Source organism: Artibeus jamaicensis, unplaced genomic scaffold (assembly GCF_021234435.1).
Source record: "Artibeus jamaicensis isolate MK-2021 breed Jamaican fruit bat unplaced genomic scaffold, CSHL_Jam_final scaffold_369, whole genome shotgun sequence".
NCBI classification, from domain to species: domain Eukaryota; kingdom Metazoa; phylum Chordata; class Mammalia; order Chiroptera; family Phyllostomidae; genus Artibeus; species Artibeus jamaicensis.
In genome coordinates this window covers 28,707,708-28,728,896 of record NW_026522042.1, presented here as the reverse complement: position 1 = coordinate 28,728,896, position 21,189 = coordinate 28,707,708, and the positions used below count along the sequence as shown (strand labels likewise).

Genomic DNA, 21,189 nt, shown 5'->3' with positions numbered 1-21,189 from the left:
GGAATGTGTTCTAAACTCTTTATATGTTTATTAACTATGGAAATACAAACTCTTGATTTTTCCTACTAAATAAACATTTGTGATACAAATGTTGTCAACATGAAGAGACTCTCAATTTTTATTTTGCTCTTACAACACAGAGTCTGTGTTATTGTCTGAGAATTAAGAGAGGAGGGAATTTTCTTGAAGAGATAAAGAATATCCCAAACATCCCTTGGGCTACCTCTTTATCCTAGTTTAAACAGCAACAGAACCCTCACTGTGGTAAAAAACCTTTCATATAATAACCCAATATACCCATTTTCTGCCTATAGAAATTGAGACCAAGCAGAAAGACAATAAGAGATTTGCTTTACATCAGAGAAGTGATTAATAGCAGAAGTATCACAATTACTTCTAGGAAAACTTTTCCTGTACTTGGTCCAGTTTTCCTAGAACACAAACCGGGATGATTTCCAAGAGGCCTGACTCCAATATGATGTAAGGACACAAGAGCCTTTGCACGAACACACAGGAACAGCAGCTTAGGCCAGTATTTTCAGGCAGTGCTAGAAGCCGAGGGTGCATACCTGGGCTTTGCAACAGAACAATCATCACCAAGAGATGACTATTTGTATTTTCATTCTGATTAAGTGAAATCAAATGAAATAGAAAATTCATTATTTCAGTTGCACTAGCAACACTTCAGTGTTCGACAGCTGCATATGGCTAATGGCGACCCTATTTGCCAGCACGGGGTTTGAGCGTTTCCATCATCATACAAAGTTCTACTGGCCCTGGCTGGTGTGGCTCAGTGGATTGAGCGCGGGCCTGTGAACCAAAGGTTTGATTCCCGGTCAGGGCACATGCCTGGGTTGCAGGCCAGTTCCCAGCAGGGGACACACGATAGGCAACCATACATTGATATTTCTCTCCCTCTCTCTTTCCCTTTCCCTCTAAAGATAAGTAAATGAAATCTTTTAAAAAAATCTTTTTTAAAAAAAGCTTATATAAAAAAGGAAGTTCTACTGGACAGTGCTGCTTTACACTAACGGGTCCGCTCACTGCCCCATTTCTGGTTGCAGGCGTGAGAAGTAAAAGACCACCTACAGAAAACTCAGCCCTGAAAGGGAAAAGGAAGAGTTGTATGCATTACAACCCAAGGTACTGTGGCTGGCTAAATGAATGCCCTCCCATTTTCTCTCTATGGTCCTGATAGCTGCTAATTCCAAGAGGTACTATTATCTCTTTTTTAAATTGATTTGTTTTGAATCTATTGGGGTGACATTGGTTAATAAAATTATATAGGTTTCAGGTATACAATTCTATAATACACCATCTCTATATCATATTGTGGGTTCACCACCCCAAGTCAAGTCTCCTTCCAAGTAACACAAACCAGCACTTTTCAATGTGATGAAATTGTCTCAAAGCAGATGTTAAGTCGGAAATACATTCCTCCAAAGAATACTTATTGGGCAAGGGCAGTATTTAAAGAGGAAGCTGCCTAAATAAAGCATCTCTCTAACATCAAGTCAAACCATTATTAGGGTTTTTATCCTCTAAAATAACTTGGGGAAAAAACTTTACTGATTAAATAGTTTCCATTGTGGTTTTTCATGATAGACCAGAATATTTTGGACTTTAGGTAGCTTTCAGACACAGCCATAGTTACTCGTTGTACTAAATGTTGCATAACACATTATTCATAATTGCCTTTGTCATTGTAAAGTTCTCACGTGTTTGGCCTTGGTGCCTCGGAAATGTGGCAAACTTCGGCTACTTCCTAAGCAGTCTGATTACTAGATCCTACGTTCTAGACAAGCCCATGCTTCTCCACTACAGTTGGAAGGTACATAATTTTTAAAATTAGCTTCACTGAGGTATAATGTAGATACAATTCCATTTGCCAACTTAAACTCAGCAACTTTTGACAAATATATAAACCTCCTCAATCATGATATAAACTATTTTCATTAACTTATATGCTTTCTCACAAACCTTTGCAGTGAAATTGTTCCCTCACCCTGGTCACAGGCAAACAGTGGTAGGTATTGTTACTTTCGTTTTATCTTGTATAGAATTTCACATAAAGTAATAATAAATGATTTGTAGTCTTGTATCTGGCATCTCTCACTTAGCATAATTCTCCGAGGGTTCATCCACTTTCTTGCTTGTATGTAGCTTCCTTTTATTGTCCATATATTCCATTTTACACAATTAATTGATGGGCTTTTGATTCCCCTTTTTGGTTAGAATAAATGAAGCTGCTGTGAACCTCTGGGTAGCAACCTTTCTGCAGACATTATTTAACATTTCATTGCCCTTGAGCAAATTCCTATGAGGGAGTATGCTGGGATTTAGGGCTAGTGTATGTGTAACTTCTGATGAAACTCTACATTTTCAAAACTGGCTGCACCACCTTAAATTGTAAACAGCAAAGTGTAAAGGGTCCAGTTCCTCCACGTTCTTGCCAGTGCTTAGTATTATCAGACTTTTTAATTTTAGTCACACTGCTGCATGCATAGAGCTCACCATGGTTATCATTAGCATTTTGTAACCTATATGAATCTCTAGTCCATTTTTAAAAATTTGGATTATTTATTTTCTTATTAAGTTGTAAGGGTTTATTTCTATATGTAGACACAAGACCTTTAGCAGACACAGGTTTTATAAATGTTTTCACATACCATCTGGCTTGCATTTCCATTTATTCAATGGTGTCTTTGAATAGCAAATGTTTTTCATTTTGCTGTGGTCTAATTCATCAGAATTTTTATATGCTTTTTGTTTCTTTGCCTAATCTAAGGGCACAGAAATTTTTTTCATAGGTTTTCTTTCAGAGGATTAATTTACATCTTTAGGTCTATGATCCATTTCAGCTACTTTGGCATAGAGATGCCCAATTTCTCCAGTACTACCTGTGGAGAGGATAATCATTTCTTCATTGAATTACCATGGCCACCTTATTTAGGATGAACTGACCATATGTATGAGTCTAGTTCTAATATTCATTTTCTGTGACATCGATTCATATGTTTATCCCTGTGGAAACACTTCATTATCTTGAATTCATGCACTTGAAATATTCAACACTGATCTTCTTTCTCAAAATATTTTCAGCTTTTTCAAATGCTCTACATTTCCATATGTTTTAAAAACAGCTTTTCATTTTATATAATAAAAACAGTAAAATTTTCATTGGATTGATATAAATCTATTGGTTGCAATTCATGTGGTACAGCTGCGATATGTATGGCACAGATTAATATTTTAAGACTGAATCTACTGATGTATAGATATGTGTTTTCATTTGTTTAGGTCTTTTTTAATTTTCTTTAATGTTTAGTTGTATTCAATGCTCAGTTCCTACATAATATCTTGTTAAACGTATCCCTATTTCATATTTATGATACTACTATAAAGGATATAATTTAATTTCAATTTCTAAGTATTAGTTGATAGTATATCACAATGCAGCTGAGTATTTTATATTCACTATATATCTTGAAATCATAAATTCACTTGTTAGTTCTAATATTTCTTTTTAAAAATTTAATTAGGATATTCCATACAGATAATCTTGTTTACCAAGAAGAGCTGTAATTCTTCCTTTCCAAGCTGCATGCCATCTACTTGTTCATTATATTACTTCTATTAAAATGTATTATTTATCTATCTTTCTATCATTACTCCTCAGAGTGGCTAGTACAGTAACTAAAAGCACTCAGAGTGGTAAGAGTAGACACCCTTGTGTGGAAAGCACACAGCCTTTAAACATCCACCACCAAGCATCGTGTCAGACTGAGTTTTTAAAGAAGCCTTGTCATGCAGCAATACCTCTACTCCTAGTTTTCATCCTGAATATGTGCTGAAAATTCATCCAATGGCTTTTTCATAAGTAAAAAGATATTTTTTACTATATATATTGAGATAAGTATTTTTTTAAGTATAGTTAGTACATTGATTTACACTGATTGATTTTCAAATGTTTAACCTTTGAAATCCCATGCAACGCTGGAGTATGGGGATAAAGATCAACTGGATATAACGTATTATTGTTTTTCCAAGTTGCTGGATTCAACTGATAAAATTATATTAAGAAGTTTTGTGTCTACACTTGTGAGAGTTACTGGTCCATAGTTTTATATTTTAGAATGTCTTGTCTGGCTTCAGTAAGAGTAATGATGTCTTCTTAAAGGAGCTGAGGGGTGTTCCATACTCTTCTACACTGGACGAATAGAATTAGTATTTTTTCCCTTAAATATTTGGATTAGACATTTTCTTTGTTGAAAAGATTTTAAACTACAAATTTAATTTCTTTAATAATACTGAATTAGTTCAGTTATTTTTCTCTTCTTAAATGAATTTGGATATACCTGTATCTTCAAAGAATTTGTCCATTTTACCTAAGTTGTCAAATTTATTGACATAAGTTGTTCATTGTTTTCTATTAGTATCCTTTTTACTTCCACAGGTTCTATAGTGATGTCTCATTCATTCCTAATATTGATAAATACATCTTCTCTCTTGTTCTGAATCAATATGGATACATATTTATTGATATTATTGATCTTGTTTAGTTTCAGTGATCTTCATTAAGTTTTTTTCCATTTCACTGACTTATTCTCTTCATTGTTTTTATTTCTTCTGTTTACCGTAAACTTAATTTGCTTTTTCTTTTTTATTTTCCTAAGAAACATCCCAAAATCATTATAATGGATTTTCTCCATCACTAATATAAGCAAATAACACTATAAATTTCTTTTCAAGCTATGCTTTGGGTAATACTGAAATTTGGATTAGGCTGTGCTTTTGTCTTTCAGATGAAAATATTTTAGAATTCCCTTTTTAAAATTTTATTTTATTTTAATTGCTGTTCAAGTACCATTTTCTGCATTTTACCCCCACCGGAATCTCCCTTTTGATTTGTTCTTTGACCTATGAGTCATTTAGAAGTATATTACTTGAAGACCAAAATAATTTTCTATATGTCATTCTGTTATTGATCTTTAGTTTGGTTCTGATGTACTTACAGATCAGACAGGCATGATTTCAATGCTTTTAAATGTACTGAGACTTGATTTATGCTGGTTTATGTTTGTATTTCCTATTACTGTGCTATGTCTTGGAAACTACTTCCAGTGAACGGAGGCAATCATAGGACTCATTGATTTCCTTTCTTTAAATAATCACAGTCCTTCTCTGCTCTCTGTCTGCTCTACATCATCTGAAAACTTTCCAATATTTTTTCTGATTGTCTTATTTAAAGCAAGACAGCAAGTCAAGTCCCTTTTTTCCCATCATGGCTAGATGATAAAGTTCCCTATATCATTTTTCCATTTAAAAAAAACAATCATTGGTTTACCACATCTTGGTTAAACAAGAGACAAATTTAATAGAAGCTCTCTGGAAATCTGTATACAATTTCCAAAGCTGGGACTAGATGTTATGTTCTAAAACTCTTATGGGAAAAAAATTCACACATTCATATATTCTACATATGAATACGTTGTTTTGCATTGTTAGTACCAAAATTAATTGATTTGGGTTTCAAATTTATATCTTAATCCATGGATTTTTCACCTAAGATTTAGTCTTCCCACTGTGAAATGAAGGATTTATGATTTCCATTCCGGGCCTTTATTTTTGTAGATACGATTTTTTTTTAGTAGGGCTGACCCTTTGAATTTAAAAAATAAAAGCATTTAAATGAGTTCTAAATTTGAATGATTCATGCTTTAATTTATCCTAGCCCATTTTTTTTGAATTTCGAAAATGTTTAAATCTGCCTTGAACTTTCCATGCAATTATTTGAGATTTTCCCTTTAACCCCATAAATGAGAAGTTGCCAACAAATATTTGCATTATACAGTGATTAACATTAAAACCCAGACAAAAATCATGAAGAATGAATATTCAAATTTCTCATTCACTTTATGACTGCTAGTTTTTCAAATTAGTGCGCCTCAGAATGTTCAAAAATTGCTAACAGTGTTAGACAACTTCATTTAAGCTCAAAGTCAGCTATTTTTGATGTTGGCTATAATGATATCTTAAATTATACTTCTTTGCACTTTCACACATACAAAAAAAAAAACACACACTCTTATTTACCCTACTCAATAATCTTACAAAGTTAGTGTCATCATTATCATTTTTTAAGCAACTTGCCCAAGTTCAATTACTAAGTCACAGGACCAAACTCGACACCTAGCTTCCTGACCATACTGTTCTCTCTACTCCTCAAGGCTGGCTAGTGCTGCTTCAGTTACGAGTGCCAAGCCAACTTCTCAGCTTTCTCTTTCTAGAGGTAGAAACCTCTTACAATACTATTTCTTAAAGATTACTAGGGCAATTCTCTTTTTGGCCATCCATCAAGGAATATTTGTATTCAAAATATGCCGCACATGTCCATGATAATCTAAAGTATCTGACAGATATTATTCTGCCCAGTGGAGTCCATCTTAGCTTAGAAACTCCTCTCCTGTTAGCAAATCAATATCAGCCTCCTGCTTTCTGGTCTTCAGAACCAAGTCTCTGGATTTTAGCCTGCTAGGCCACTGAAAAGGAAACATCTTCTTCACTCGGCTTCCAGAATATCCCTGACTCTCCCTTCTCCATTGTATTTGCTCTCTCATCTTGCCAGCCTCTATGTCCTGAATGGCTTCAAGGCTCACTCAATACACCTCTTCTCTTTTCACTCTACACGCTTTCCCCTAGAAACTTCATCCAGTCTATGGCTTTAAATGGTATCTCTATATTTATAACTCCCAAATGCCCACATTCGGCCAAGAACTCCAGATTTGTACATGCATTTGACTACTCATCATTTCCACTCAGAAGTCAAAGAACCATTTCACAGCTGACATGTCCAAAATGGAGCCCCTGATACCCCTCCAAATGTAACTCTTTTATGGTCTTCCTCATCTCAGTAAACAGCACCTCCACCACTTTTCCAGTTGCTCAAATCAAAAGCCTTAGAGTCGACCTTGCCTGTTTCTTTCTCTTAAATGTACATATACAATCTGAAAAGAAAAACTTTGAACTTGATTTCCAAAATGAGCTATATGCAGAAAATGACTTTTGTTCCCTGTGTCCACTGATAACACCCTCCTCCAAGACACTACCATCTCCTGCTTAGATTATTCACTGCCCCCAAACTGGACTTCCCACCCTGCATGCTACCCACCCACCCGCTGCTCAGTCTCTCCTAAGCACAGCAGCCAGGGTGACCCTTTTCACTCATGTTGCCTTGTTCCTCTACTTTAAACCTCCCAGTTGCCCACCTCAACCAAGATAAAAATCAAAATTCTAAAAGGCCCTATCAGACCTGGCTCCCATTAGCCTCTCTGACTTTGTCCCTATTACTGTCTTCTGATTCTGGTCATCGTGACCTGTTTGTTGCCACTCAAACCTGAGAAGCATGGCCCTACCGCAGGGCCTTTGCACTTGCTATTCCCTCTGCCTGGAACACTCTTTCCTCAGTTATCCACATGGCTTGCCTCCTCACCTCTTTTAAGTCCCCACTCAATGGGTCCTTTGTAAAGTCTCAATCCAGCCAGAAGAGAAGAAGCCAACTTAGATAGCTCAAATAAAGAAAATTCAACAGAGGGAACTGGTTGTAAAGGTATTCTAAGAACTCACAAAGCAAACAAATGAAGGATGGGGCCAAGGAGACCCAAAAGGAAGAGAGCACGACACACAGAGTAAGCAGCTGCCAGGAAGCTGGGCTGGAGCCCACAACCCATCCCTGTGCTGTGCTCTGCTCCAGCTGTGACTCCAGCAGGAACTGCCAAAAAGCCCCACCTCTGCCCTTCAATCCTCAGCCACGCGGTTGGAGGCATAAATGTGACCTCTCTTCCTCCAGGCTCCTCAGTAACCGCTGGTTCCTAACATTCACACATCCTAATAGGAACCCAGCTGGTACGAGAGCCTGAAAATTCTTCTGATTCCCTGCCCAGCTGCACAGAGAATAAAAAGGGGTAAGTGTGGGGCTGAGAGGTAATAGGGAAATGTCTGGCATACCTGGTTACCCTGACAAAAACTGGAAGACCCTCCCCCACTCAACCCATTCCCCGCTTTGTAGTTGTTCTCAGCCCTTATCACTATATAGCCCACTCTATATCATATTATCTAATATTGTCTGTCTCCCCTGACAGAGTGCAAATGAAATGTGGGTGGAGAATTCTACCTGTTGTGCTATTGGGGCAACCCCAGTGACTGAAACCATCTCTGGCACATAACATACACTCAGTAAATATTGACCAAATAGTCAATAAACTGGACCTCTGCTTTTATCATCAAACAAGCAGAAGCTAAAACATTCTATGTGCTGAGCCAGGGAATACAATGGCAAAAAGTCAAAGCTACACATGAGAATGACAATTTTTAGTTACCTTCTGAGAGCTACGAGGAGCACTCTGTTAGCCATGCCTGGTGCCAGGGTCTGGCCTCATTGATTCCAGTTAACAGGGTGTGCTGCCTACCTTGCACGTGCCCAGGGCGCTTTCAAGGTAGGAATGGTCAAATTGCTTTCCTGCAACTTGTTACACTGCGGATTGGAGGAATCTATTCATTTTGGCATTTAACACATGTCACTGAGCTCTTAATGATGAATGAGAATGCTTCCTGCCTCATGCAAAACATGTGATCAGCCCCAAGTCACATGCAGGAAATGGGAAAGCAAAGAGAAATCAAATCAAAGAGAAAGCTAGAGTCAACCTCTGGCCCTTTCTTCACTCAGTGACAAAACACCTCTGGAAAATCAAAAGTTAAGGTGTTGATTAAATTAGTAAACAAGCTAAATTAGATTCAAAAACCTCACTGGAGTTTTTTCTTTGTGACCCTGGAAACAGGAAAACCTGAGCCCGGCTGTGCGCAGGAGCCGGCCTGATGTTGTGTCTCTCCAACGTAACCACGGCTGCTCACCCTGCCTTCGTCCACAAAGACAGAGGCCATGGATCCAAGAAAAACGCTGCCTAATTAAAACTGTATCCACCCTACATTTGATCTCCGACTTTTCCTTTATACATCAAATAAGGACAAGATTTTTGTCTACCTTCAGCGTGAGAAACAGATAAATTACCCACTTAATGCTTAGAAAGACTATAACATGCTTAAAGATAAATAAAACAAAACAGCATACCATTTGAGGCCAAATGAAATGAATGTTTTAAATCTGAATCCTGACATTAACTTTACAAAATTTTATTCCCAGTTTTAATGTAACCACATTGAACTAGTTCCTTTATAAAGTATTCCACTGGCAGTCTTAAAATAATAAAACTATTTCCCCATGGAGACAAATCAATCAAAAAATGGAAGTTTTATCTTAAGATAAAATACAGATGTTCATTCACAAATTATTTTATTAGTGGCCCTGGAACTCAAAAGTAATGCAAAAGTTACTGATAATACTCAAAACTCAGTAAATCACTATTTGTAAAAACATAAAACGAGGTTGGTCTCAGGTCTTGTCAGGCAAAGATCAATAACGATATCAAAGCACAACGCAGGCATAGGAACCAGTCACTCACTGAGTAACGCACGGAGGTGTTAGAAGAAACTGCAGTACAAAACCACTGACACCGCTACGCATTTATGAATAATCGTGATATACCTACATTAAAAATTGAAACGCAGTATCTTTTTAAATATTCTACTTTTTTCAGATAGCATACTAGCAACAGACTTTAAAATCAAAAACATATTCCCAAATGCAGTTTTTATGTAAAAAAAAAGCCAGGCACTGTGCAAGAACCTTAGCTGCTTCACTTGCAAATGGTTCCAACAATCTGCCCGTGTGATTTTGACATTATACTATATGAAACATGCAGTCGTGTGCATGACAAAAGTCAATATATTCATGGAACAACAGACTTTTTAAGGATCCAAACTACACTTTCCTTCCCCAACTCACAGTAGAATAATTCATCCCCTGTTATAAAACCAAAAAGAATCAAACTTGGTTTATATAAATTTACAGAAAAAAAGCACTGAATTCAAGACTGTTTTAGCCCTGGCTGGTATAGCTCAGTGGATTGAGCGCGGGCCTGCGAACCACACGATCCCGGTTCCATTCCCAGTCAGGGCACATGCTTGGGTTGCAGGCCGGTTCCCTGTAGGCCAGTTCCCAGCAGGGTTGCATGAGAAGCAAAGCAACCATACATTGATGTTCCTCTCTCTCTCTCCTTCCCCCCTTCCCCTCTAAAGATAAATAAATAAAAAAATTTAAAAAAGAGACTGTTTTAAACAATTAGTGCTAAATTGCTATATTTTAATCTGATTTATATAAAATATTAAAATTAAAATCAATTTCATACCATCTATTATTAATTAAAATATATTTTCTATTTCCTATTCTTCCATGTAGAAAAGAGGCCACTATCGTGCAGGCATATACACGTGTGAATTATAAAGGTCAAATAACAGCTCTGTAAAATAGATGAGCTCGATGAAGTACTAGAAACAATTTTAATCAAGGTTTGCATATTCGAAGACTCTGAACTCTCACAAGAACTCTAGAAATCATCTACCACAGCTCTGGCTGTGATGATGAGGGTCCTAGAAACTAGAGAAGAGATCCAACCAGGGCCAGGACACCACATGACTGTCTGGGCCACTGAACACCAGACGGCCAACACCCAGAAAGGAAATGCTGTACCTCGGGACAGGCATGGTCACGTGGGACATTCATGGGGCCACAGGACAGGTAGGGAGCCATGGGACTTGCTTGGGGGCATGGGACATACATGGAGCCATGGCACAGAAATGATTTCTTGGGGCTCCTTCCAGTGCCTCCATCATTGTTTTCTAGAAGGCTTGTTCACTCTGCCTTTGAGGGTAATAGCAGCTGCCCAGGATACACTTTCTCCAGCCCAAAGAGGAGCTACAGGAACTATGAGGAAGTGAAGTGAAGAACAGTAAAAGGCAGAACAAAGGGGAGGTTGGCAGTTAATGGGGCAAAAGGAAATGTGTACGCGGCCACCTTACAAACTGGTAGACAACCTCTCAGAAGTGGCAGAGGCTGTGGTCCCAGAAAGTCAACACAAAGAAGAGTCAATGAAACATGTCAACACTTAACAAACTAATGACAAATATACAATGGAGTATAGTAATATGATTCAAAAGAAAAATACAGGATCCATGAAAAATAATTATTCATCCTGTGGTATCAGACTAGAAGCCAAGTTTAGAATCCTATGTTAAAACCTTTCAGTCATGATTCTTTCAATCACCTTTGATTCCATGTGGGGATAAAGAAAACTATTTAAATTCAAGGGACAAGTCCCGCCCCAGTGATGGCCCAAGCTAAAATACCCATTTTGATTTTTTTCAAATGCCCTTCCCAAGATCTGGGGCCAATTGTTGCTAGTCCTTTATCAAGTGTCCATATAGATCTTCCAAAATAAGTTCCAAAACAATTCGCAGGCCAATCAATGAGGCTGACATAGGAAGACCCTCAACAAGAACACTAAAGAGCCAGAGATAAAGATCTCAGGGGCCTAAGATTGGCATTAATAGTGCCCTGCCTGATTCTACAGGCAGGAGCGATTTCAGGCCTTAATACTAAGTGCTGCCAGCGAAGACACTGAAGAGAGGCCTCCAAATTAATCACAATAGTAAGACTCCGAGGCAAAGGATGCCTGAGTGTGGCAGGACTCACCCTACCAGTGGTCTTCCTCTGTACTTAATGTATTAAAGAAAACTTCTCCCCATAAAGCAATTCCCATAACTGGAACACACTCTCCAGATAGCTGGGTAAACTTTAATCAATAAACAGACCAAAGCAGAATATGGCACTATCGCCTAAGTGAACATTAAACATTTAAAACTCATTTCAGAGATCGTTATGATATTCAGTAAGCATGCTGAGAAACACGCTGTCCTGAAGGGTCACTATTTTACCCCTCTTTATTGGAACGGACATTTAAGCAAATGACAAGGACATTAAGTGTGAATGGTGCATCTCTAATGGGTCAGGGTGTTTTAGCAGCCCCTGCACAATCCAGGATAAATATTCCAGAATATGCAGTTGGGGAGTAAGTTTGCAAACACAGCAAGCTGTTAGAGTGCGTTGAGCAACAAACTCTGCCGGACAGGAAAAGCCCACAATGGCAGGTATTTTACTGAGGCTGAGAAAAAATGGTCCCACCAGCACCTTGATTGCATCTTGCCAGGTAAATGGAATCAAGATTTCAATAAGGGAGGGGTGGGGGGAGGAAGAAGAGGATAAAGGGGTCAGATACACGGTGACAAAAGGCGACTATGGGTGGTGAGCTCACAATGCAATGTACAGATGTTATATTACACAATTGTACACCCAAAATTTATATAGTGTTATTAACCAATGTCACCCCAATACACTTAATTTTTTGTAATTTTAAGATAAATACAATGTTTTAAAGAAGACTTCAATAAAGTGTGCTTTGCTCTATTAAGACATGACTCTCGCAGCTGGTTCACTTCACTAACAGCCTGTTGGGCAGAGCGTCTCCACTGTTTTCACACTAAATCATGAAGTTACAAACGTACACAGAAATCAAGATTTTATAAGCGAAGATTATCCAGTCCTTCTTTTGTTTCTCTCTTATCAGTGTTCCATCCTGCTTTCTCAAACTCTCCTGGAGTCCTGTGCTAGAGAAAAGTGGACATGTAGGTTAGTGGTGCCCACTCGCTCAGCTGTGACAAGAGCCACTTCAAGGACAGCCTGGGCTGTTAGCATCCACAGGGAACCTTTGTGTGTGTGTTTGGCCCAAGTTTTATCCCTTCAGAGAAGCACTTCCTTCCTGAAACCCCCACATTCTTGGCCCTCAGCCTGCTTACTCCTCAGCTGGGACGGAGGTTCTCAGGAACTACCTCACTTCCCTGCATCCTGGGTGCCCCGACCACCCTCCCTCCCTCACTGGAGGTGGAGTCTGCTTCCTGTGAGCTAATCCTCCCTACACACCCCCCTCGCTGTGCCCAGTGTCCTACTCCTACTCCCACCTACAGCCCAGGACTTTGCCTAATGAATTTTCTCCTTCTCTCCTCCTCTCTTCAGCCTCTTGTTCCACCTGGCTTCTTCTCATCACCATTTAAGGATGATTAAGTAATGCTCTCTTAAAAGCCATCCCCTCTCCTCATGTCCCTGCTGGCTGAGACAATAATTCTCTCCTTTTATATCTATTTCTTTATCCCACACTTATCCCTCCGCTGATCAGCATCTAGTTTCCTGCTCCTGCATGTCCATAGACCCGCTCAGCTAAATGCTATTTGTTACGGGTTGAGTCGTGTCCTCCCAAAAGGTATGTGGAAGTCCTAACCTTGGATGCCTGCGAATGTGATCTTATTCAGACACAGGGCCTCTGCAGATGTGATTAGTTCAGATAAAGTCATGCTGTGTAAGAGTAGGCCCTAAATAAACATGCCTGGTGTCATTATGAGAGAACAGAAAGACACAGACACAGAGAGAGGCTCTGTGACAACAGACCCAGAGATCTACATGCCAAGGGATGTAGTCAGTGAATCACTAGAAGCTACAAGAGGAAAAGAAGGATTCTCCCCTGAAGCCTTCAGAGGAAGCGCCTGCTGACACCTGATTTTGGACTTCTGGCCTGCAGAACCTTAACAGTTATCTCTGTTGTCTTCAGCCACCCGGTTTGCGGTACTTTGGTACAGCAGCACTGGGAAACTAATACACCATTGCTTACAAAATTTCTGGGAGGGTGACCCTCCGTACCAGCTTTCTCGGAACACAGGCCTCTCGGTGGGAAATCGGGGCAGAGCAAGGCACACCCGATGAGTTCATCACTCCACCTTCCGGCCTGCATCTTTCTTACACTCTGCATCGCTGAATAATCTGACGGCCGCCTCCCTCTTGAAAAGTCCTTCATTCTTGGTTCTCATGATGCCTTGCTCTCAACTAGATAATTCCACTTGGTGGCAGGTAAAAAACTCAGTTTTTTCCATCTAAAATCGCCACATCCCTCAAATCTTCTTCCCCGTCTTTCTTCCATATGGAATAAATAGCCAAGAACCTTGGGATCATTCTCTGTGCTTCCTTCTCCCCCTATATTTATTAAATCATCAATTTAAAAAAAGCCTTCCAATCCCTAGAGTCCACCCAATTCTTCCCATTTCTGCTACCGCTCCCTCAGCCCAGCTCCTCATTACTGCTCCCTCTGACCACAGAAGCGGCCTCAGAATGGGGTCTCCCTGCCACCGCGCTGCCACCCTCCAGGCTGAGCCCGTCCAGATACACGGGGCGCTTTTCAAAATGCCTTCCAACACCTTACATTATGGAACCCCATCGACCACTTTAGCCTCACCTCTCTCCATGTCCTCTCTGGGACTTAGACTAGGATTTCATGACTCACTGTACATGATGCTTGCAGAATACTTCTTGCATGAAGCTTGCATGCTTCCCTCCCTCCCTTCAGTACCAGTGCATTGCTTCTCCCCCCCCCCAACTCCTCCCACTTCATGAGATTCACAAACACCTTCTGACCACCATCTGGGACTCAGCTCTGGCGTGGCCTCATCCTGGAAACCTTCCTTAACCACATTCCTTCAGCCTGGGCTGTCTGGTTCAGATGCCCCTGTCCTAGGACCCCACAGCCTCCAGCAATGACACCCATTAGGACCCTTAGTAAAATGTAATACAGTGATCCTTTTGGTTTACATTCCTAAAGGTATTCTAAAATCCTAACAGAGACTATATTTTCTGCCTCTATCTCCTCAACATTTAACACAGACACTGGTCCATAACAGGCTCCAATGAAATATCTGTTGTTGCAGTCACTCCTAATTAAAAACATACAAATTAAACATAAGCTGAGATTCTATTCATGAACTATAAGGTCAGCCCAAATTGCAAAACCTAACAGTATACTCTGCCGAGAAGATTGGAGGGAAACAGATACTTGTATCCAGGGAAATGAGAATGGAACATGACACAGCCTCCGTGAGTGGAAACTGGGCAAGATCTAGCAAACCACACATACATTTACCTTTTGACCCAGTAATCCCAATTCTAGGAATGTCTCCCAATGGTACGCTTGCAAAAATATGAAAAGTTGTTTGCAAGACATGCTACTCATTGCAATAGTATCACTGCTCAGAAGTGACAGAAAATAACCTAAACTATGTTCATCACATAGAAGAGCACTATGTGGCTATAAAAAGAAATGACATAAATCTATACTAACTAGAGAGCAGCCTCCAGGATACATCATTATGTCAAAAAATTCTACATAGAGAAAAGTTTTTATGTCCGTAACCTTTTATCTAAGAAAGGGGGGAAAGAATATTGCGTGTGTATTTGTATTTAAAAAGAAGCATGAACCATAAACTATAAGTAAAAGGTTAGCTAGAAGCAGAGAGAGTAAACAAGGGAAAGAAAAGAGGGAGGAAAGCTAGTTTCCTTGAATACCCTTGTCTCATGAATTTGACTTTGAAGCAATACATAATAATGTAATGCAAATTTTTAAAATCTCTAAAAACTAAAAGCAAAATTCAACAAAAGTAACTGGGATTTGAGTTGGCATAACCGTATAAGAGGAAATTATTTCAAGTGATTTCAAGGCAGTAATTTTGCTTTCACTTCCCAGTGAAATTTATACCTGACAACTAAGAGAAGAAAATCATCTAACAGAGTTTTCGGTAGTTAAAAATGACCCGAGTTGCATGAAACCAGTCTTCTGAAATGAATGTGTGTCTATGTCAGGCAAAGGAATATTATATTGACCTGCAGAGACTTAGGATTCTGTGTACTCAGGAATGATGCAGACACAAGACAAAGAGGTTCAGAAAACCCACAGCCCTGGAAATGATCTGGAACTACCTAGAAGAACTTGATGGTGCATGTTTTTCAAATTTAGTTCAAAACCCCTAGCTGAGACCCTCCACGCAAAATCAGCCAGAATAGGTGGTTATCAGATCAATGGGAGGAAGGGGAGTCAGGCACACAAGCAGCCTCTTGATATAACTACATATTTACAGACACATTCAAGACAGAAGAACATTTGAACAAAACCAATAAGATGCACTTGGCAAAATCTAGGCCGTGGGAAATTCTATAGTACAAAGAACTTAGTTTTTTTTTAATAATTGATTTGCAAAAGGAGCAACAACAAAAAAACAGTAAAAGATTAAAAAGACTCAAGAGATACACCTCCAGTTGCAGCATGGGAACTCCACTGACGTTCAGTCCACCCATTACTCAAATGTGTAAGCATCTGTGAGACCATCCAAGGTCTCACAATACTCACCAAATGTCTGGTGCAGTGACAGAATTATTTTTTCTTTGGAATTTTGCCTGTTTGATGTGACAGTGGTATTGTGAATTCTCTCTCTTTGATAGTCATAAATTGAAATAGTATAGATAAAATCTTTTCAAGTAGCTTCAGAATAATTTGGTGGGTGTGGGGTAGACCATGAGTGGGGGTTTAACAGAAAAAAAGGTGGGCCATCAATTAATAAATGCAGGGTCTGGGAGTTCCTTAAACACTTTATTTTTTCAATTTCTGTACATATTTGAAATTTTTCATGATAGGAAGTTTAAAAAGTAACAAAGCATAAAACTGTTGGCTCTGGCCAGGTAGCTCAGGTAGTTGAACTGTCATCTCAATGCGCCATGGTTTCGGGTTCGAGCCCTGGTCGGGGCACGTGCAGGAGAAAACCAGTGGGTGTATGGATGGACAGAGCAACAGATCGGCGTCTGTCTCCCTCTTTCAAATCAATAAATTAAAAACATTTCGAGCATAAAACTATTGGGTGGATTATTAAAATACAATGACTGAATAATTACGGTTAGCTTGATAATATAACTGAGTTCAATGTGACAAAAACAAAGGCATTTATTTTTTTTCCTGAACACTGAGTGCCAAGGGTAACAAAACCACAAATAAACTTGGATTAATAAAATCATAAATGAATGAATATACATACTAATTCATTAATCCTATAGATCCGTGGAGACACCAGAGACATTAAACTAATTCTGTCTGCCATGCAGTGCCAGAGAGAGGCAAAATCATACTTCATGGCAAGAATAAGGGTTTGCTGGGAAATGCTGAAGTAAAGAAATTTTTGTTTTCTTCTCTTTTATTCTCACCTGAGGGTATGTTTATTGATTTTAAAAAGTGAGGAAAAAGGAGGGAGGGAGGAAGGGGGATGCAGAGAGAGAGAGAAACAGCAATTGGTTGCCACCTGTAGGCATACAGTGCCAACCAGGAATTGAACCCGCAACCTTTTGGTGCACGGGATGGATGACACTCTTAACCAACTGAGCCATCTGACCAGGGCTGTTTTCCTTGCTCTTCGGTGTTATTTCTGTGGGTCACATGTTTATCCCCTGGTTCAAATGCCTATTATGCTTCTAGCACCTGTTAAATAAAGAGGGAGTCAACACTGAAACTTTCTTATCTGTAAGAACCCCAGTTACGGATTCTTCTTCCGATAGTGATCTATTTCTGGATGAAAGTTTTTGCAACTTTGCTCCTATTTTAAACAGTGTCTAAAACAAGGGTCGTAGAATAATAGAGCAATAAGCACTGCTATTCTCCATCACTAGCATGGAAAGTGCGTTTAAGTGGTGCCTTGGCATCAAAGCGTGCTTGCCCCTTACCTTTATAGGAAATGACCGGGTGCTCTGCTCTCTGGCACTGAGAGGCGTCTGTTTCAGGCTGGGCGAGTCTCCACCAGCCCAGGCTGGAGAAGAGCCACGCGATGACACAGGTTCCCTTCATGGTGGGCAGGAGGGTCTGACTCTGTGCAGTTGCCTTCTAACCAGAAGCTCGCCTTCCCGTCATGTGGGAAACGTGCCTAAAACACACAAAGGACAACAATGGGATGAGAACAAGTTCAGGTTTTCGGGTGGTGGTCTTTTCGTAATGTCCTGTCACTACCCTTAAAAACACATAAAATAAAATAAAAAGAGCTTCGAGGGCTTAGACCCGAGGGGGCGATTTTCTAGCTGACATGTCAGTGTGTGTGTATCTCAATAAGAACCTCTTTTTCTCACAATAATTCTATAACATAAAGCATTTATTATCAAAGGAAAATGTTCAAGTGTGAGCACTACCGAGATATCGCAGGCACCCCTAAGGAATTTCATTTAAGGACTGTGATCATGGATTGGATTTCCTTTGGAACATCATCTTCATCTCCTCATGCAAACACAGCTCTACCTGTGGAAGCCCTAAGAACCCAGCCCTTCTTATTTCATATTCAAAAGACCCCATTTAGTCAGGTTATCACCACTGTCATCTATGAATAAGCTGATATGACACCCGACTCTTAAAAATTGCCCATATTTGGTGAATTCATCCTTTGAAATTAATAGATGACCTGCCTGCAAAGTTTCTGGCTAGACACCAGGTATAAATCAAATGAAATCTACATTGAGCACCCACTGGGTGAGATGAAATTACTATGCTGGAAGTGTTGATACTTGAGAGATTATGAATAATTTAAAAGATTAATAAGCTTTAAAATGAGATAGGCTTGCAAAAATAACTGCAGTGCTGGTTGTTAGAAAACTATTTTCAAAAGAAGCAGGAGTGAGGTGGGAGTTGTGAGAGTGTCCGGCTGCTATTTAGAGGGATCAAGGGTGTGTTCGTGGAGGGGCTCATGTTTGAGTTTAATACTGGAGTATAAAGAGGATTTCAACAGATGGAGGTTTCTGGAAGTACATCCCAGGCCAAGGGAAGAGGATAAAAAGAGGCCCTGGAGGGACAAGAGGAAGGAGTAGGCACTGTGTTTTGAGGACGGTTTACTGTACTTGACCCCAACACCAGGGGATATAAAGGGAGACATAGTGGGAAGCAGCTTACAGAGTAGGTTGGGTTAACATTTGGAAGGCAAACTATACTAAGGTCTAAGTTCTCTATTTTTAGGCAACAAGCTACCATAGCATATTAATATTACATTAGAAGAAGCATTAATGAAATTATTCTTACAATGGTGTACATGAGCAATTGGGAGAAAGGAGCACAGAGGTGGAGAGGTTCATCTGAAGCCACTGCAATTGTTCAGAAGAGAAATAAATGAAGCTGTGACTTCAGATGGTGTTAATGGGAATAAAAATTCAGGCAAATATTTAAAGCGATGTGTTAGAGAAAGTTAAAGAGGGACACAGAGATTTTGAACTTCCCTCACAAGGTCCAACTATGACCCCTCTCTTGAATCTGGATTGGCTTAATTGAATGCCACAGAATGGATGGTGTGCTGGTTTCCAAGCCCCAGCCCTAAGACTGGCAGTTTCCACTTTCTATCTCTTAGAACATGTTCTCTGGGCACTGAGACCCCAGGTACATTAGTAGGACACTACCTGCTAAGCCCAGCTTTCCAGCCATCCCCTCACCAAGGTACCTTATATGTGAGTATATGTGAAAGCCACTGAGTGACTCCAGAAAGTATGAGAGCAAATGAGTCGCCCAGTTTGAGGCCCGCCCAAATGCCTGATGCCCAAAATGTGAATTGAAATAAAAGGATTGTTGTTCTAATCTGCAAACTTTGGGGAAACAGAAAGCAAAGAAACATGAATTCACTCGAGACGGAGAATACACGAAGCTGAAGGTTGTAATGCCACTTTGTTCGATTTGATGATCGACAGAAGAATTTTGTTTAGAGGAGAAAATAATCATTTATTTTTGTACATGTTGGGTTTAAGATGCTAAGAATTACTTAAGGAAAAGCAACAGACCGTTGAAAATCCAGACTGGATGCTCAGAAAAAAAAAAGTCAGAGGCTGCATCCAATGTTTGGAAGGGTTAAGTCACAGGTGTGGTTAAATTCACCAGGGGAAAGCATGAGAATCGAAAGAGAGAGAAGGAGCTAAAGAAAACTACATGTATTTGTTTGTTTAGAAAGCTGCAATTGAAAACGTCACCACACAAAGATGAGAAGGAAATCAAAGATAGCTTGCCAAGCAAAAATGGAGATGGAGTTAGGCTGAAATATAAAAATAACACTTTTTAAAAAGGGACCTGGTCAATTGCATCCCAATGAGGCAGTGCAATGGTTTTAGTGAACAGTCAACAATCCAACTTGGCAGGGGGTGAGGGTGGGACAGTTTCAACTAAAGAAGAGACAGAATCCACATAGCAAGAAACCAAACAGAAATGGAGGAAGCAAAAGTGGGCTAAAACGTGGGTGGCTAACTTGAATGCCAGGTGATCAAAGAAAATTCAATGAACTCAGAGAAGCACAAAACAATCAAAGTCAGGAAAACTTTAATGTGAAGACAACAGATCATTAAATCTGGCTTCTTTTCTGAGAAGTGGTGAGTGGGGGAGAGGCCGCAGATTTAAGCGGGCAGAGGTGTCAGACAGAAGATATTGAAGGTGTAGAAGCTATTGGAGTCCTAGTAAAGGAAGGGGTCATGAAAGAATGAAAGAGGCCTCGTCTTCTAAAGCAGTGTGTCTGTGAATATGTGGTGAAGATTTCACAAAGAGGAAGAAAAAATTTTAGGATGCAACATATTTCACAAAGTCTCTGTATTTAGAGTCCCATTGACTCCATGCTCTCATAGATGAAAATGTTCCAACTGAGCAGAAAACAAGTGTAGGGACTGCAAATCAAGACAAGGCCAGAGTGTGGCTTCTGTAGAAGTGGGAGGTCCTGAGCATGAGGTGGAAGAAGGAACGCAGAGGGAAACTGGGAGCCAGGAGGCATCTGTCTGATGGTCCATCATCCCCGCCCAGGCAGGGTGTGCCGTAATGAACAGTGAAGCAATGAAGGCACAGGTGTTGTATTTTTCCTGAGTTATAAAATTAAATAAGATTAATTTCACTCTTGGAAAAGGTGCCATAGTCTGCAAAATTGTGCAGTGCTCTAGAACTCCAGTCCGGAGGCAAACACATGAAGCAACCCATCTTTTCTTATCCTTCTGCTCTGAGACTTAACGTATGAAATGCCATCAAATGACATATCCTACATATCTTAACAAAGAACAACACCTCTTAGATGTTTTCGATGTAATTTAGTCGGTTCAGAGCAAGGGCATTTGGAGAACCCTCACCAGCCCCCTGGCAGTAGATTACCACTACCTCATGTCAAAACAAAACAGCAATGATCAAAGTTAATGCAGGAAGGATAATGAAGTACCAGTACGCCCTCAGGAAGTGTTAGCTCTGTAGCAGGCATGACACCCCACATTGACACCATGCCCAGCACCCACAGTGGTACCACTGGGCAGTGTTCCACCAGGTGATGAAAAAGGAC

The 21,189-nt window shown here is 39.8% G+C and overlaps 1 protein-coding gene across 2 annotated transcripts in view; it reads right to left on the bottom strand.

The window, feature by feature from the left end:
* Positions 1 to 21,189, bottom strand: part of SEMA5A (semaphorin 5A) — a 440,583-nt gene that overhangs the window by 269,276 nt on the left and 150,118 nt on the right. For both annotated transcript variants that reach the window (XM_053657221.1, XM_053657222.1), the window contains one exon: positions 17,591 to 17,787. In XM_053657221.1, the coding sequence (XP_053513196.1) occupies positions 17,591 to 17,711 (121 nt within the window). In that variant the 5' untranslated portion in view covers positions 17,712 to 17,787. The remainder of the gene's footprint in view (positions 1 to 17,590; positions 17,788 to 21,189) is intronic.